This window comes from Setaria viridis, chromosome 8, assembly GCF_005286985.2.
Source record: "Setaria viridis chromosome 8, Setaria_viridis_v4.0, whole genome shotgun sequence".
Classification (NCBI taxonomy): domain Eukaryota; kingdom Viridiplantae; phylum Streptophyta; class Magnoliopsida; order Poales; family Poaceae; genus Setaria; species Setaria viridis.
The window spans coordinates 22466276-22480938 of record NC_048270.2 but is presented as its reverse complement, the minus strand read 5'-3'; the positions used below and the strand labels follow the sequence as shown (position 1 = coordinate 22480938).

General features: G+C 43.6%; 2 protein-coding genes across 2 annotated transcripts; one reads left to right on the top strand and one right to left on the bottom strand.

Moving 5' to 3' along the window:
* The first annotated feature begins 5939 nt into the window (after positions 1 to 5939).
* LOC117833488 (O-fucosyltransferase 1) lies at positions 5940 to 11460 on the top strand. The gene is made up of 9 exons (XM_034712998.2): positions 5940 to 6063; positions 6162 to 6303; positions 7300 to 7381; positions 7484 to 7560; positions 7674 to 7762; positions 8915 to 9038; positions 9153 to 9436; positions 9635 to 9764; positions 10485 to 11460. Exons 1-9 carry the CDS (start codon positions 6056 to 6058, stop codon positions 11109 to 11111), a joined length of 1563 nt encoding a protein of 520 aa, XP_034568889.1. The 5' UTR covers positions 5940 to 6055; the 3' UTR covers positions 11112 to 11460.
* A 1339-nt stretch (positions 11461 to 12799) lies between these two features.
* LOC117834375 (putative cyclin-dependent kinase F-2) lies at positions 12800 to 14139 on the bottom strand. Its single transcript, XM_034713969.2, has one exon. It carries the CDS (start codon positions 14041 to 14043, stop codon positions 13036 to 13038), a length of 1008 nt encoding a protein of 335 aa, XP_034569860.1. The 5' UTR covers positions 14044 to 14139; the 3' UTR covers positions 12800 to 13035.
* Positions 14140 to 14663: the final 524 nt, after the last annotated feature.

Sequence of the window (14663 nt, the reverse complement as noted above, 5' to 3'; positions counted from 1 at the left end):
GGTGAGTTGCGTTGGTGGCGTGTGGGTCCTGTTGAGTCAATCGGGCCCGCGTGGCGGTGGGAGATGAGAGATCGGTGGGTGAGATGGCGGTAGGCTATTGGGCGAGTTGCGTGGAGGGCCGTGGGGCCTCCGACGTGGACCGCGGCCACGTAGGACTCCGCTGACGCGGCGACGAAATGACGCCGCTGTGTGTATGATAGTGGTGAGCTGGTAAACAGGCCATAAACCTTTTGTCGTATTTTCCAAAGAAAAAAACTTTTGTCGTGGGATGGTACGAGGTGGCTAGGCAATAGGCACGTGATGACTACTTCTCTAGTGCGGGATGCTACATCAAAGAGTGCCACAACACGCTAAAGATTAATGACTCTCGGTAGAGGTAAAAGTGCATGCAACACTGCACTCTAAGGTAACAGATTCTTATAAAGATGTTAATGTCTACTCTCAATAGAGATACCATGGTGCTATATCTAAAGTGCATATCGCACCAAGTCTAAGGGTAATAGATTACTATAAAGATATTAGCGTCTACTCTCAGTGGTACAATAGAGATATCATGGTGTTATATCTATATAAGAGTGCACACTACACTAGAGCCTAAGGGTAATAAATTCCTATAAAGATAGTACTGCCTACCCTCAATACTACGATAGAAGCATCATGGTGCTATATCTAAGAGCGCACACCACGCTAGAGCTTAAGGGTAATAAATTCCTATAAAGATATTGTTTTCTTGCAGTACTCTGTAGAGGTATCATGGTGCTATATCTAAGAGTTCATGCCACGCGCTAAAGCCTAAGGATAATAAATTCCTTTAAATATATTATTGTCTACTCTCAATAATGCAATAGAGGTATCATGGTGTTATATCTTAGAGTGCACACCACGCTAAAGTCTAAGGGTAATAAATTTTGTGTAGATATTATTGTCTATCCAGTACTCCAATAGAGGTATCAAGGTGCTAAACCGAAGAGTGCACGCCATGCTAAAGACAAAAGGTAATAAATTTCCATGAAGATATTATTGTCTACCCATTCTACCATTTTTACATGAATTTTGACGAATTATGTATATTACCTTGAAATTAATATCATTTGAATGTGTTTTCAAATATAAATGTGTTGACGCCAGATTTCGTCACTAGTAAAATCGGCGCCAAGAAGAGAGGGAATCGGAGAAGCACAGTTGGGAATCGGCCAAATGGTGCTACAGTGTGAGATCGGCCGGTGACTTCTGTCTCGCTTCGGGTCGAACGTGCCGGAGTCCCAATCGGTAGCCTTTTGCCGATGAGGAATCGGCCGATTAGGAGGATGGGTTAATTGGGCCTGCATGGGCTTGGAAAGGAATAAAGGGATGAGGTGGAGATCAGCCCATGAAGCGTGGAGTAACCAACCTAGCACGAATCGTGCTTGTAGATATTCGTTTTCTGTTTGAATTAGGGATAGAATTCTAGTCGGTTAAGAAGTTATCTGTACGGGGCTATAAATAGCTACCTTTGTAAATCTGTAATCATCAACCAATCAATACAACAAGCTACTTTTTCCTCGTACTTACTTTCAAGCAGGCGACTTCGCCACTACTTTCCTCTTTTTCACGAGTTCGTGCGGGTTGGCAGGGCTGCATCATCTTGACCTCCGGCCGATTCTGTAAGTTCCGCTTATCGAGTAGAATCTAAGCTTTAACTTCAGGCGTATCGCTGTTGTTTCGTTTAGATTTATTCACTAGTTATCGATATTTACTAGAATCATAGGGTTTTACCTGTTTTTCTAGTTTTATCACCAGTTATCCAGCTAGGAATCGGTAGTTTCGGCTTCATTTACTTTTTTCTATCAAATTCATCTATTGCCGATCAGATCTGTTCCTAGTGTTGTTATCATAGCTTGGTAATCGATTACTCTAGTTATTTTCTGTCTACGAGGCTACAGTGATCGGCTTGCCTATAGCCGATTTCTTTATTATAGCAAATCGGCCGATTCGCTGATAAGCTCTCTCGAGATCGGAAACTTAGCCGATCGTGATTTCTGGACCTGACATGTATTCTTCCTTGCCAATCAACAGGTCAGATTGGCTGGCACGCCGCGCGAACCGCACCAGGGCAATCACCCGAACAGGAGCTAAGCAGATTCTCCCGGGTCGTGTGTCGGACGCTGGGATTCGGTTGACCGATTTCTAGCGCCAACAAAATGCAATGATATCGAACATTTTAATGAATAAATTCTTAGACTAATTATTGGTTGAAAATTAAATTAGAATGTTTGAATAATGTCTGTCTTACATTTTGAGAATGATGGAGTATCTAAACTAACACGCGATTTTGTATTATGTGTATTATGTAACTCGTCACAAGACTTGTGAAACGAAACTACATGTTTTTTGGAAAAGATAAGATAAAAGTTCAGGTTATGAGACTCTAGGATGTTACTACCTCCGGCATGACATTGGAGGCTATTATGGAAGCCTAAGAATACATGAGTGCCAATAGTTTAGATTCTTACATATTCTTCGAGAAGATAAGATAAAAGTTAAGGTTAAAAACATATTAGAGGCTATTTTGGAAAGAACTCTATGACCAACGTATTGAACTCTTACATATGCACATTGGTTGCAAACATGCATCGGCGCAAGTGACAGAGTTTGGGCTAAAGAATTTTGACTTATAAAGTATTTGCAAGGACTTTTGTATTCCTAGTTGTATACATTTATGTAATCTCTATAGTCGGAATGCCAAGTCGCCTCTATATACACATGCTTATACTTATCCTTTTTTATCAACAACACTATATTTTTTTTTCTAATTGACACAGCTAGTGCTTTAATGGTTTGTATGGAAAATTTAATCAGCATGAACAATGAACATATGGTCTCGTTCAGCAATTGTAAAGGCACCAAATGCTGACGCTTCCATTCTATCGAAGTCCAATGTCTCTGTTTACCATTCTGTCATGCAAGCAAGAGCAACACATTTATATGTTCGACGGACAGGATACGAGAGATGACTTTCAACACAGATGCTTGAATTTTTAAAGAGTAAAATACACCACTGATCCTCAAACTTGTAGTGTTGTGTCATCTCGGTCCCCAAACTTCCAAAACGCATAACCAGATCTCTAAAATTGCAAAACGCACAACTAGATCCCTAAACTTGCTGATCGTAGTGTATGGGTCCTAATTCTTCATAATTTGCATTAAGATGCTTGCATGGCATGTAGGGCCCATGTGCCAGCCCGTCTCTCCACTCTCATCCCTTCCCCATCACCTCGCACGTTGTTGCGTCGGCATGGGCCATGGGCAGTGGCGGAGCTCGCATTCTCCTCTCGCTCACCTTCCAATGTTGGCATCAACGTCAGACTCAAGCTGGGATTCGTCCTCCATGGGGATTTGGTTGCTCTGGCTACTGTAGTACTGCCGCTGCTGGCGGCTTGATGGCTGCTCCTTTCTGAATTAGGGAGAAGATAAACAAAGAAGGGGAATCGAAAGGAAAATTGGAATGGAGAGTGAACTAATGGTGCTAGCAATTTGGAGGTGAACATGGCTTGAGCGAGAACATAGAGAAGTGCCCTACGGGAGATGGAATTGCTGGCGTGTGACGTCTTTCCCACTGGTGGTCGGTGGCTAGCATCATGCAGCCCGAGCACAGGAGCAAGCAGCACCAGCACGGGCATGTGCAATGTTGCTCGGCTCGGCAAAAGGCATGCATGATCTCGATACCTGTTTTGCATGCACAAAAGGAGGTCACCGGCCCCATTCCTGAGGCATCGGCGGCCCGGCGTCAGAGCTCGAGCCTATCGACAAGCCTGCGGCGCTCACAGCTTCGTGCTTGTCTTTGTCCTCGTCAACCGCGTCGTCCGCCTTATTGACCTCGCACCCTTCAAGGCTCCCGCGGGTGGGGTGTAGGTTTAGGCCGTCTAGCGTCGGTCTACCTCGGGCAGTGGTCCGGCAGCGGCGGTGCCCGGCCATGAGAGAGGGGAGAGTAGAGAGATGGGGATGAGTAGGTCCTAGTCCACCTCACCATAGAGTCAACATGCCACGCGAGAAGCATAATGGAAATCATGAAGAATTAGGACCCATATACTACGATTAGCAAGTTTACAGATCTGGTTGTGTGTTTTGTAAGTTTGGGGACCAGGATGACACAGAACTACAAGTTTGAGGACCGGCGGTGTACTTTACTCATTTTTAAATATAGCATTCATGTCATATGTGCCTAGAGTAACCCCTGACACCCTCTCTGTATGGTGGTGTGGCCAAAACAATTCTTATGTTTAACTACCTTGTGGCATGGACCCATACCTAAATTTTTGAGGTCCCTGTGTGAAACACAAAATGCTCCCTAAGTTTGGAAATTACTAATAATTGACCAAAATGTATTTGGATTCCATTATATAACTTCATGTCTTTTTACAATACTAAGAAATACAATAGGCATTAATGCTAAAAGAGTGAAGGATAATTTTTTTCTTGTAATTGAACCTTGATACTATGATGCAAAGTTAGTATAGTAGAACTGAAGGCTGCAGCCCAAAAACTTCAACAAGACACCATCATTAATTGCTTCTTATCCTTATCGGCAGGACAACAATAGATCAGAGGGGGTAGGAAATTGGAAAGTACATAAACTTAATTAGAAGGAGGATTGGAGGGAAAAAATTTAGAAACGAGATTCCCAGGAGACATGCAATTGCCGTGCATGACCCATCAGATGGGCTTCGACCCATTGTGTTGGAATGGAGAATGTAACTGACTTTGTAGTTTTGTGAGAAGAAAATATTAAGTTTTGTGATTTTGTGAAAAGGATAAGAAAATGCACCATTCTAAATTTATTGAACTAAAAGTAATCTTTCTCTCCATGAGTACCACGTACTATACCACCGGCTGCTAACAAATCGGTCATGGATACATCTCATGGAACTATGAAGTTACTAGACAAAAAAGTTCTTTGCTGAAATCAATGAAGTACCACAATTAAATTAAATGAGGATAATCCCAACAAATAAATATCATGTTTCCATCAAATGAAGTGTATTAAGATGTACTCTATTCTTGATCTATACACCAACCAATTGATCATACTTTGGGTGGTCTAGCCTTGGGAATATGTAGTCTAATAATGTCATAGATATGCACAAGTTAGAACGGGTCTTAAAATATAGACCAAAAGATTACATGTCTTACAAACAACAACAAAAAGATGAAGCAACTTATTAGTAATCAGGTCTACTACTACACTACAAAGCGGTAAATAGATATAATAAGTTGCTAAACCTTGTTTTGACTCAATCTCGAGGAAATCAGGGTTACCTAGCTTTCGATCACTTCTTTTTCTTTGTTACAATGACTTTGCTTGCAAAATCATAGTTATATCGTTACTTATTAAAATGTGAATTAGATCCTAAATTCCTTTTGAATGAATTAGGTCCGAAATTCACAAGTATGCGTAGACATGCCCATGATTATCCTTTATTATTAAGTCATTGGAAGCACATTTAAGAGAACCTCTATGTACATGTTCACATCCATGATATGAAAAGGCTAGATAGAGATTAAGGATGTAAACGTACGAATGGATTCAATTATTCTCGGCGGTTTGCCGTTCAAACCGATGAATCGTAGTGTAGGATGTATACAACAACAAACTCCAATAAAATCAAGTTCTATCCTTACCTATATTCATTCTTTCTTAGGTTAAGTACAAACAAAAAGGTTTAAAGCCCCCGGAAATTATTGGTGGGTGTAGCCAGAGAATTTGAGTGCAGTGTACCTATCTCATTTTGAAATCAGCCAAACCAACAAATTTCACCGTAATCAATAAACAACATTTATAATCTGACCAACCAGAATCTGACACCTCAAAGGCTCAAACTAGAAAACATCCTCTCCCAGCTACGCGCAGCCGCGTCGCGCCGAACACCTGGACTGCACTGCACCGGCCCACGCACACTCCCCCGCCCCGCTCCCTCCCTCCCCCGCCCCAGATCTGAGTCCCCTCCCTCCCTCCCTCCCTCCCGCGCCGCGATTCCCCCCAATCCGCGCGCGCAAACCCTAACCCCGCGCGATCCCAATGCGCAGGTGAGAGCCACCCCCCGCTTCCGGCGGCGATTCCTTTTCCGGTGATTTGATTTGGTTTCCGCCGCTGATTTCGGTTGGTTTTCGAGTGGACCCTGCAGGGACCCCGGCAGCGAGGCGTCGCTCCGCCGGCGCCGCGGGCCGGCGCGGCTCTGGGTGGCCGTGGCGGCGCTGGTGGCCGGCACCATCTGGCTCTGCTCCTCCTCCTCCGTCGGCCTGTTCGGCGCCTCGTACAGGGTCCAGGTGCGCTCGCCACGCCCGCCCGCCGCCTGCTTTTCTAGCGTGCGGTTCTCTGTTAGGGTTTGCGGTTCGCTCTGCTTGGTGTGTGGAATGATAATTGAAAGCATTGGCATGGTTGTGATGTCCCTGCTCGTTCGTGGGCAATTGTGGGTGCTCTTTACAGATGTTAGAACTTGGAGCTCCTTAGCAGGGATTAAATGCTAGATGCATGCTACATTGTGTTCGGTAGCTGCTTGAATCCCATTACTGACTGTAGATACACCTTATTAAGATGTGAGACAGGACATCTGCGTCACTCTCACTAATCACTAACTAAAGTTAAGATAAAATCAGCACAAGTTTGATCCTGTCCACCATGTCATCTTGCATCTGCATTGCTTCAGAAGTTTATAGAACGGTTAAAGACCTCGCAAAGTCTTCTTTAAGTGGATCAAATATACAGTATATGGAGTAAACTACCGGAAGTTATGGTTGTTTTGAGTGCAGTATGTCAAGGCTATCAAGGAGCTGCAGGAAACGTGACAAATATTTACCAAATGCTTTAAAAACATGATGTTCCAGCTGGTAGTTTGCATGGATTACATTTCTCAGCATGAAAATAAGGTGTGGGAATGAAACTTCCAATGCGTTTTATACTTTATTGTGGTTTGGGATGATGAAGTTAGGCATAAAACACATGTATTTGAGTTGGTAAGGAATCACCACCATCTTCTCTGTGGAATTGGTTACCAACACTTTGACCAGAACGTAATGCTAAGTGGCACTCTTGATAGTGTTGCATTTGGAAATACAATACTAAACAGATTAGGAGTAATGTTAAAGAAACAGCAAAATTTTCTTAGATATAGATTTTTGGTGTGTCACTTATCTTTTCAGTTCAGATTCATTTGCCGTATATGCATGGACTTGGAAGATAGTACTATAATGATATACATACTATGCTTACTTGAATTTTCTACCATATTATTTCTTGTACTGACATCAATGCTACTACTCAAGGATGTTGATGTAAATAAGTTGTGGAGAACTGCAGATTCAAATGGCTGGAGAGCATCTTCTGCACCACGCACGTATTGGTCTCGTAAGCTTCTCTTTGTACCCTTGCAGAAGTTACTGGTCCAGTTGCATGCCATTCCGAGTGAGGGTAAATGGTTATACTGAAATGTAATATCTTTACTTGCAGCCCCACCAACTGAATCTGAGAGCAGTGGGTACTTGCGCGTCCGGTGCAACGGTGGCTTGAACCAACAACGTAGTGCAGTATGATTCATACAAGAAACTTAGCATCTAAAGCAGCATAATTCACTGTGCAAATTTATGTTCATGGTAACATAGCTAAGAAATTTGAGATCAGTGTTGTCTTGATTTTGTAGATATGTAATGCTGTTGTTGCTGCACGAATCATGAATGCTACACTAGTGCTGCCAGAGTTAGACACAAATTCATTCTGGCATGATGAGAGGTATGTAATTTGTCTGAAATGCTTTATCATACAGGAAGATTATTGCACGTATGGCTTACCACAAACCTTGTATTCTTTGTGAATAATTCTGTTTCACCACTAGTTTTTTTAATCTCTACGAGATATAATTAGTTTGCCCACAAAGTTAACTGAGAATTTTTACAACAAACAGAAGTAATCTTATTGTGTTTGTTGAACCACATCTCTATTTGTTTCTCTAACCAAATATTCTGTATATATGTGGGATTAACATTATATATTTGACCTAATCCTCCATGTAGGCAGCCATGCCGATTAGTTTCTTATAATTATCTGTGGCCATGTGATTGGATATAATTTAGTGCTTTCTAGTGTTATTGTTTGGAAAGGTTTACACACAGAAGAAAACAACCAATTGGAAGCACTAGAAACACTGTTGATCTAAGTCTTATTCTCAGAACAGTAAACAACCACGATCTTCTACTCCGGCAGCGATCCAGAGTTCCATCTCTTGCTGGGGAGTTGGGGACGTGAACCCTTGAATACCCAGCTTTTGTTCTCTTTCCAGATGATTCACAACGTTAGCATGGCAGAGTCAATGACCTTCCAACATTGTGTAGGAAAGAGCCCTTATGTAGGAATTTATGAGAAACTTGAGTCTGACATTGCTTCAGTGTCCAGTCTGAAAGTTTACTATTGATAAAAAACTTAATATACTCTGAGTGAAAGCATGTACTGTTGACACTGCAGATAGTATCATATTATAATATCTTGTAGGAGAAGCATGTGATGCATTTACCTGCAATTGCTTAGAAATCCTTATTTTCATTTTTGTGTAATGCCATCATGAAGATGTTACTGTGCCAAGATTATAACTGTTCAGAGTTGGACTAATACATCATTGAAAGTTGAATTATTAAGTTTTGGGTAATTGATTTCCAAATAATAAGGTGATTGCACATTGTTAATGATTTACAAGCAGTATGATCTCATTCTTTATAAGATGTTTTATTCGGTAATTATGGTGAGGTTTCAGTTTCTAAATTTACATTCAGTTCACGTCATCTCTGGCTTTGTAATTATCTTCTTGGTCAACTTTCTTTATGTTGAATGATCTGCATGATCATCCGTGGTTGGTGTTTACTTATCTTCTGCATTTATATATGCACCCAGTGGTTTTGTAGGTATTTATGATGTTCCCCACTTCATCAAGACATTGAAATATGATGTTCGAATTGTTATGAGCATTCCAGAAATGACTGCAAATGGAAAGACCAAGAAGCTCAAGGCACATCAGGTGAATAAATTGAAAGCACACTGAATTCAGTTATACTATTATCGTTTCCCTATCTTTAAAAGGTCAAATTGTTAGGAGCATACTGTACTCATGGGACACTCTTTGTCATGACAGATTCGACCACCTAGAGATGCACCAGTATCTTGGTATGCAACAGTTGCTTTGGAGAAGATGAAGAAATATGGGGCTGTATATTTAACTCCATTTTCACACCGTTTGGCAGAAGATATTGATGATCCAGAGCTCCAGAGATTGAGATGCAGGGTGAATTATCACGCACTACGATTCAAGCCACATATCATGAAAACAAGCAGTGAGATAGTGACCAAGCTCCGCTCAGAAGGCCATTTCATGTCAATTCATCTTCGTTTTGAGTTGGATATGCTTGCATTTGCTGGGTATGGATTCAATTAAATTATTATTAAAAATAATCACTTAGTTCTGAATAAATTCATATATATAATCAAACAGTATCATTACGCACTGTATAGTTCATTGATCTTGACTACCATTGATAACCTGTGCATGAAACTTGATGCAGTTGCCATTACTTGCTGTGCCATTTTCTTTACCTTACACCAAAATGAAAATTGCAGGTGCATCGACATATTCAGGCCTCAAGAACAGAAAATTCTGTTGAAGTACAGGAAAGAACATTTTGCAGAAAAGATACTTATCCCCAGGGAAAGAAGGCTCATTGGAAAGTGCCCTTTAACTCCAGAAGAGGTACTGAATCTTCTTGTAGACTTTTGCTAGATGTTTCTTAAGAGCTAATGCTTGTTTTGTGTTTTCAAATCAAAAGTTAGTTGCTTTGAATGGGGTGCAAATTTAAGCTGAATACCTATTTAGGTAAACGTAGTGGTTTTGATGCTTATGGTATGGTACTTGAGTACAGTTTGGAACGTCTCTGGGTGGTTTCCCAAGAGTTTTTTTACATTTTCATGTACTCACATGCATCCTAGTTCAGTTTTTTAGCCGAACTCCATGGGTACATTTGTACATTTTTGCATTTACATTACATTTTCATTTTAAACAATCAACAATGGGTCATATTCTAAAATTAGCAGACATGAATACACATGCTTGTTGGATGTACTATTCTCTGTACCTTTCCTTCATGTATTGTGAACAGTTTGCCGTTCTACTTCTACCTAAGCAATCTGTGATCTACATCATTTTGTTTTCCCCGTTGATGGTTTGTGTGTATGAATGCTGTTCTAGTTTCCATGATTGGTTGAACATCATGTAACATTCTGTACTCTTAACATTAACGAATCATTTTAGTTGATACAAAATGATTATATGGAGCAAAGTTGAAAAATATATAGGTGAATATTATTTCTTACTAAAGCAGAAAAATAAGTGAAAGAGTGAAAAATCAATAACATACCTGACATTGCATAAACGACTGAAGTAATCAAAGGCTCTATTTATATTGTTGTGCAGGTAGGTCTTATTCTACGTGCTATGGGATTTGACAATACAACGCGCATTTACCTTGCTTCTGGTGAGCTCTTTGGTGGGAAACGTTTCATGAAGCCATTCAAGGCTATGTTTCCACGTCTGGAGAACCACAGCACGGTTGGACCCGGAAAGCTGGAAGAAAATACCCAAGGGCTAGCAGGATCGGCTGTTGATTACATGGTCTGTCTCCTGTCAGACATTTTTATACCCACATATGATGGCCCAAGCAACTTTGCAAACAACCTCATGGGCCACCGCCTGTACTACGGTTTCCGGACAACAATCACACCAAACAGGAAGGCCCTTGCCCCGATATTCATCGACAGGGCCCAAGGCCGTACTGCTGGCTTTGAGCAGAGGATCAGGCAGGTCATGTTCAACACACATTTCGGTGGCCCCCACAAGCGAATCCATCCAGAGTCTTTCTACACGAACTCGTGGCCAGAGTGCTTCTGCCAGACAAACACTAGGAACCATGCGGACCAGTGCCCACCTGATAACATAAATGATGTTCTAGAAAGTCAGTTCCAGAGTGAAGAAGAAATGGAAGAAGCTAGAGCAACTAATCAGACGGACTCAAGTGGCCAAGCAGAAGAGACTATGATTTAACTGAGGTAGCTAAGGATCATTGCTTGAGAACATATTGTATACTTGGGCTGGATCGTTCGATTGAGACCAGGGTGACATTTTTGGAGGAATGGATCAATTGATGGTTGGAGATCAACTATGGGCTATTCTGTTAGATTGGAGCTGTTGAGGTTGTAATTCGGGTAGGATTGAACTATAGGTAGGCCTGGGCATATAGAGTTTTGATGTAGAAAGCATTATGCATGTCTATAGTTTTCGCCTCATTGATGAGCGCAGAATGGATGTGAATTATGTGGCAACAACAAATTTCGGGAGCCTTTACATGATGCTCTCTCCGTTCCAAATTATTCCAAATTGTAAGTCATTCTAATTTTCTTGGAGAGTCAAATTATATTCCAATTTTCTTGGAGAGTCAAATCATTTTATGTTTGATCAAAATTACAAAAATTTATGGCACCGAATAGATATACTATGAAAATATATTTAATGAATAAATAAATATTTATGGCACCGAATAGATATACTATGAAAATATATTTAATGAAGAAACTAATGGTATTTATATGGTTGCATGAATATTAGTACTTTATTGTATAAATTTGGTCAAACTTAAGATATTTTGATTCTCCATGAAAATTGGAATGACTTATAATTTGGATAGCGGACTGTTTAGTTATGCTGTACCCCTTTCTTTTTGCACAAATTATTTTACTGAAAGTGCCTGTGATTGCTGGAGGGGCTATTCCTTTTTCTGCGGTGAATTGGCCTGGAACATCCTCGGTGGTTGTTTTGATTTGCTGCTGACCTTTTCTTAAAAAAATGGGTGAACGTCTTTGGTGCTCTCTGTGCAGATAGTTAATCCAAAGCTGACCAAGAACTGTACTCTGTCAACACTTGTGTGCATGACGGATGTGAGGCTCAAGCTGACCAAGAACTGTACTCTGTCAACACTTCCATACATAGTTTCCAAGCGAGTGCCACAACGTGCTAGCCTGCTAGGCCAGTGTATATACTTTTTCCAATAGAAATGCTATGGTTTAAAATTAAAATCTTGGCGTCCGTTCATTTTCTTTCAATCCAAGGGTCCTGTCTGGAGAAGGTAACTGACGGGGCAGTCTGTCGTCTGCACTGTGCGACTGTCTTCCTGTGACTGCGTGATCGCTCGCGCTGCCGCGGGTGACGAGCTGGGAAGCTGCCCCGGGGCAGGCCAAGTAAGGTGTGAGATGCTAGCGTGGTGACACAGATTCTCCTTGTTCTCGCCTCCCCAATTCTCTCCTGCTTCAGCTTCGCCGTTCGTTACCGCCCCCCTCACCACTCTGCACACCACCTGTTGGAGCGGGTGGTATATGTTGCATACAGAGATGAGAAATGTGGACTGTGAAGGCCCTGTTTTTAGTGTTCTCCTTGTCATTTTACGTCCTCCCTTATTTATCTCTTGTGCAAGGGGATGCATCATGTTTAAACGAAGGTTATAGAAATTCAGAAAGAAAGCTGTACCTAGCTAGTATGAATCAAATATGTAATTTCCACAGTTTGTGTTCGAACAATTACATTGTTAAATCGCTTTGTGTGATCTGTGAACTGTGGAGTCCAATTAACACCATCGCTGCACTGTTGAATCCATTGATGCCGGGACGTGAGAGGCGATGGCCCTCGGAGTGGTTGCATGTCTCATTTGCATAACAAAATTACAAACATAACAAGCATGGTTTCAATATCGTATATAAATATATAAAGTATGGATTTCAATTCAGTTACAAGGGAGATTGGGATTGCACTTTTGCAATAACACAATCTGAAGAACAACAGAATTCTGCACCTAAACCCTATCCTTTACCCACTGCATCATCAAATAAACACGCTGACGACATAGGGCAAATAATCTAGTCTACTTCAGCAACCTAACACTACAGTCATCTTCAAGTCGCTGCAGCATCATCAGTAGTCATCCGAACCACGGCATCTGCAGCGCCGCTGCGGCGGTGAGCCTGTCCTTGGGGTGGTACTGCAACAGTCCGCGAAGGACATCGAAGCCCGCCGCCGACAGCTGCTCCTCTGGCACCTTGTCCCGCAGCTTGCTCGGCGCCGCCGCCGTGATGCCCAGTGGCATCAACGACACATCGTCGGGGATCCCTAGGAGGTCGATGATATTCACCAGCTGCTTGCACAAGTCGTCTTCTGGGAAGAGCGACTGCCCGGCGACGAGCTCGGCCATAATGCACCCCAGCGCCCAAACGTCGACGGGCTTTCCACAGCCCTTCTCGCAGAGGAGCACCTCCGGCGCCATGTATCCGGGCGTGCCTTCGAGCTCCGCGTCCAGCGGCGGCGGTGCGGCGACGGACCTGGCGAGGCCGAGATCGCAGATCTTGAGCCGGCCGTCGCGCTCTCCGACGAGCACGTTCCCGGGCTTGAGGTCGCGGTGCACGATGCCGTGGGCGTGCATCGTCCCCACGCCGGCCAGCAGCTGCGCCATGGCGCGTCGCGTCTCCGACTCGCTGAACGGGAGGTTGAGGCGGCGGCGCTCGCTGATGACGTCGTAGAGGCTCCGGCCGACGAATTCCATGACGAGGTGGAGGTCCTCCGGCCCCGATCCGCCGCGGGCCACCTCCCGGAACGCCACCACGGCGGGGTTGGCGGCGCACGCCGCGAGCAGCGCGGCCTCCCGCAGGAGCGCCGCCGCCTCCCCGCCGCCTCCCTTCTCGCGCAGGCACTTGATGGCCACCACCTCGCCGGTGCGGCTGTCGCGCGCCTTCGAGACGGCGCCGAACGCCCCCTCCCCGATCGTCCTCAGGCGCTTGTACGAATCTAATCTCGCGAGTGCGGCGGCGCAGGGTGCGCTCGCCGATTTGGGCGCGGCCGGGAGCGCGCGGAGCACGCGACGACGACGGCGCAGGCGTGCGGCAAGGAGCTCGCCCTCCGTGAGGGAGGGAAGGCGCTTTCCGACAGGCGCCATGGATGAGGTGGAACTCGCGGAGGGCGCTGTTTTGGTGCGGAGATGGAGGTCGGCGGCGGCGCTGGTTTGTGCGGAGGCAGGCGGTGCTGGGCTCGTGGCGGCGGACGACGCGGGGAGAGGAGGAAGAGACAGAGGAGGCGGAGGCGAGTCGGAGCGGGATCGCTTTATTGCTGATATGTATGTGGGCCCGGGAGGCGAGGTTCGGACGATCGCTTTTCCTAGTCGGAATCGATATTCGATCGGACTGTCCGAGTCGGGCTCGTCCGCCGCGTCCTCGCGCTCCTGAACACCGGACACCACCACCGGCTGAAATTTTGATATTTTCTATTTTTTAAACTTTGATCCCATCTTTGCCTGCAATTATTTTAATTTAGAGATTTTTTCTCCATTTCTCTATTTTACTCATTTCTTTTCATTTTCTAGATGAATGGACAATAGTGCTATGGACTAAATCATTCTTTCCGTTCACGTGTATTTCTCCCCAAATCTAATGCATAGTAACATTGAATAGCAGAGATATTAAGGTTTGAAGGAGGAGCCTTAACTACCAGAAATTTTGAAGGGGATCATACCATCTATATAGATTCATCAAACCCTAGTAGCACCACCGTCTTTATTTT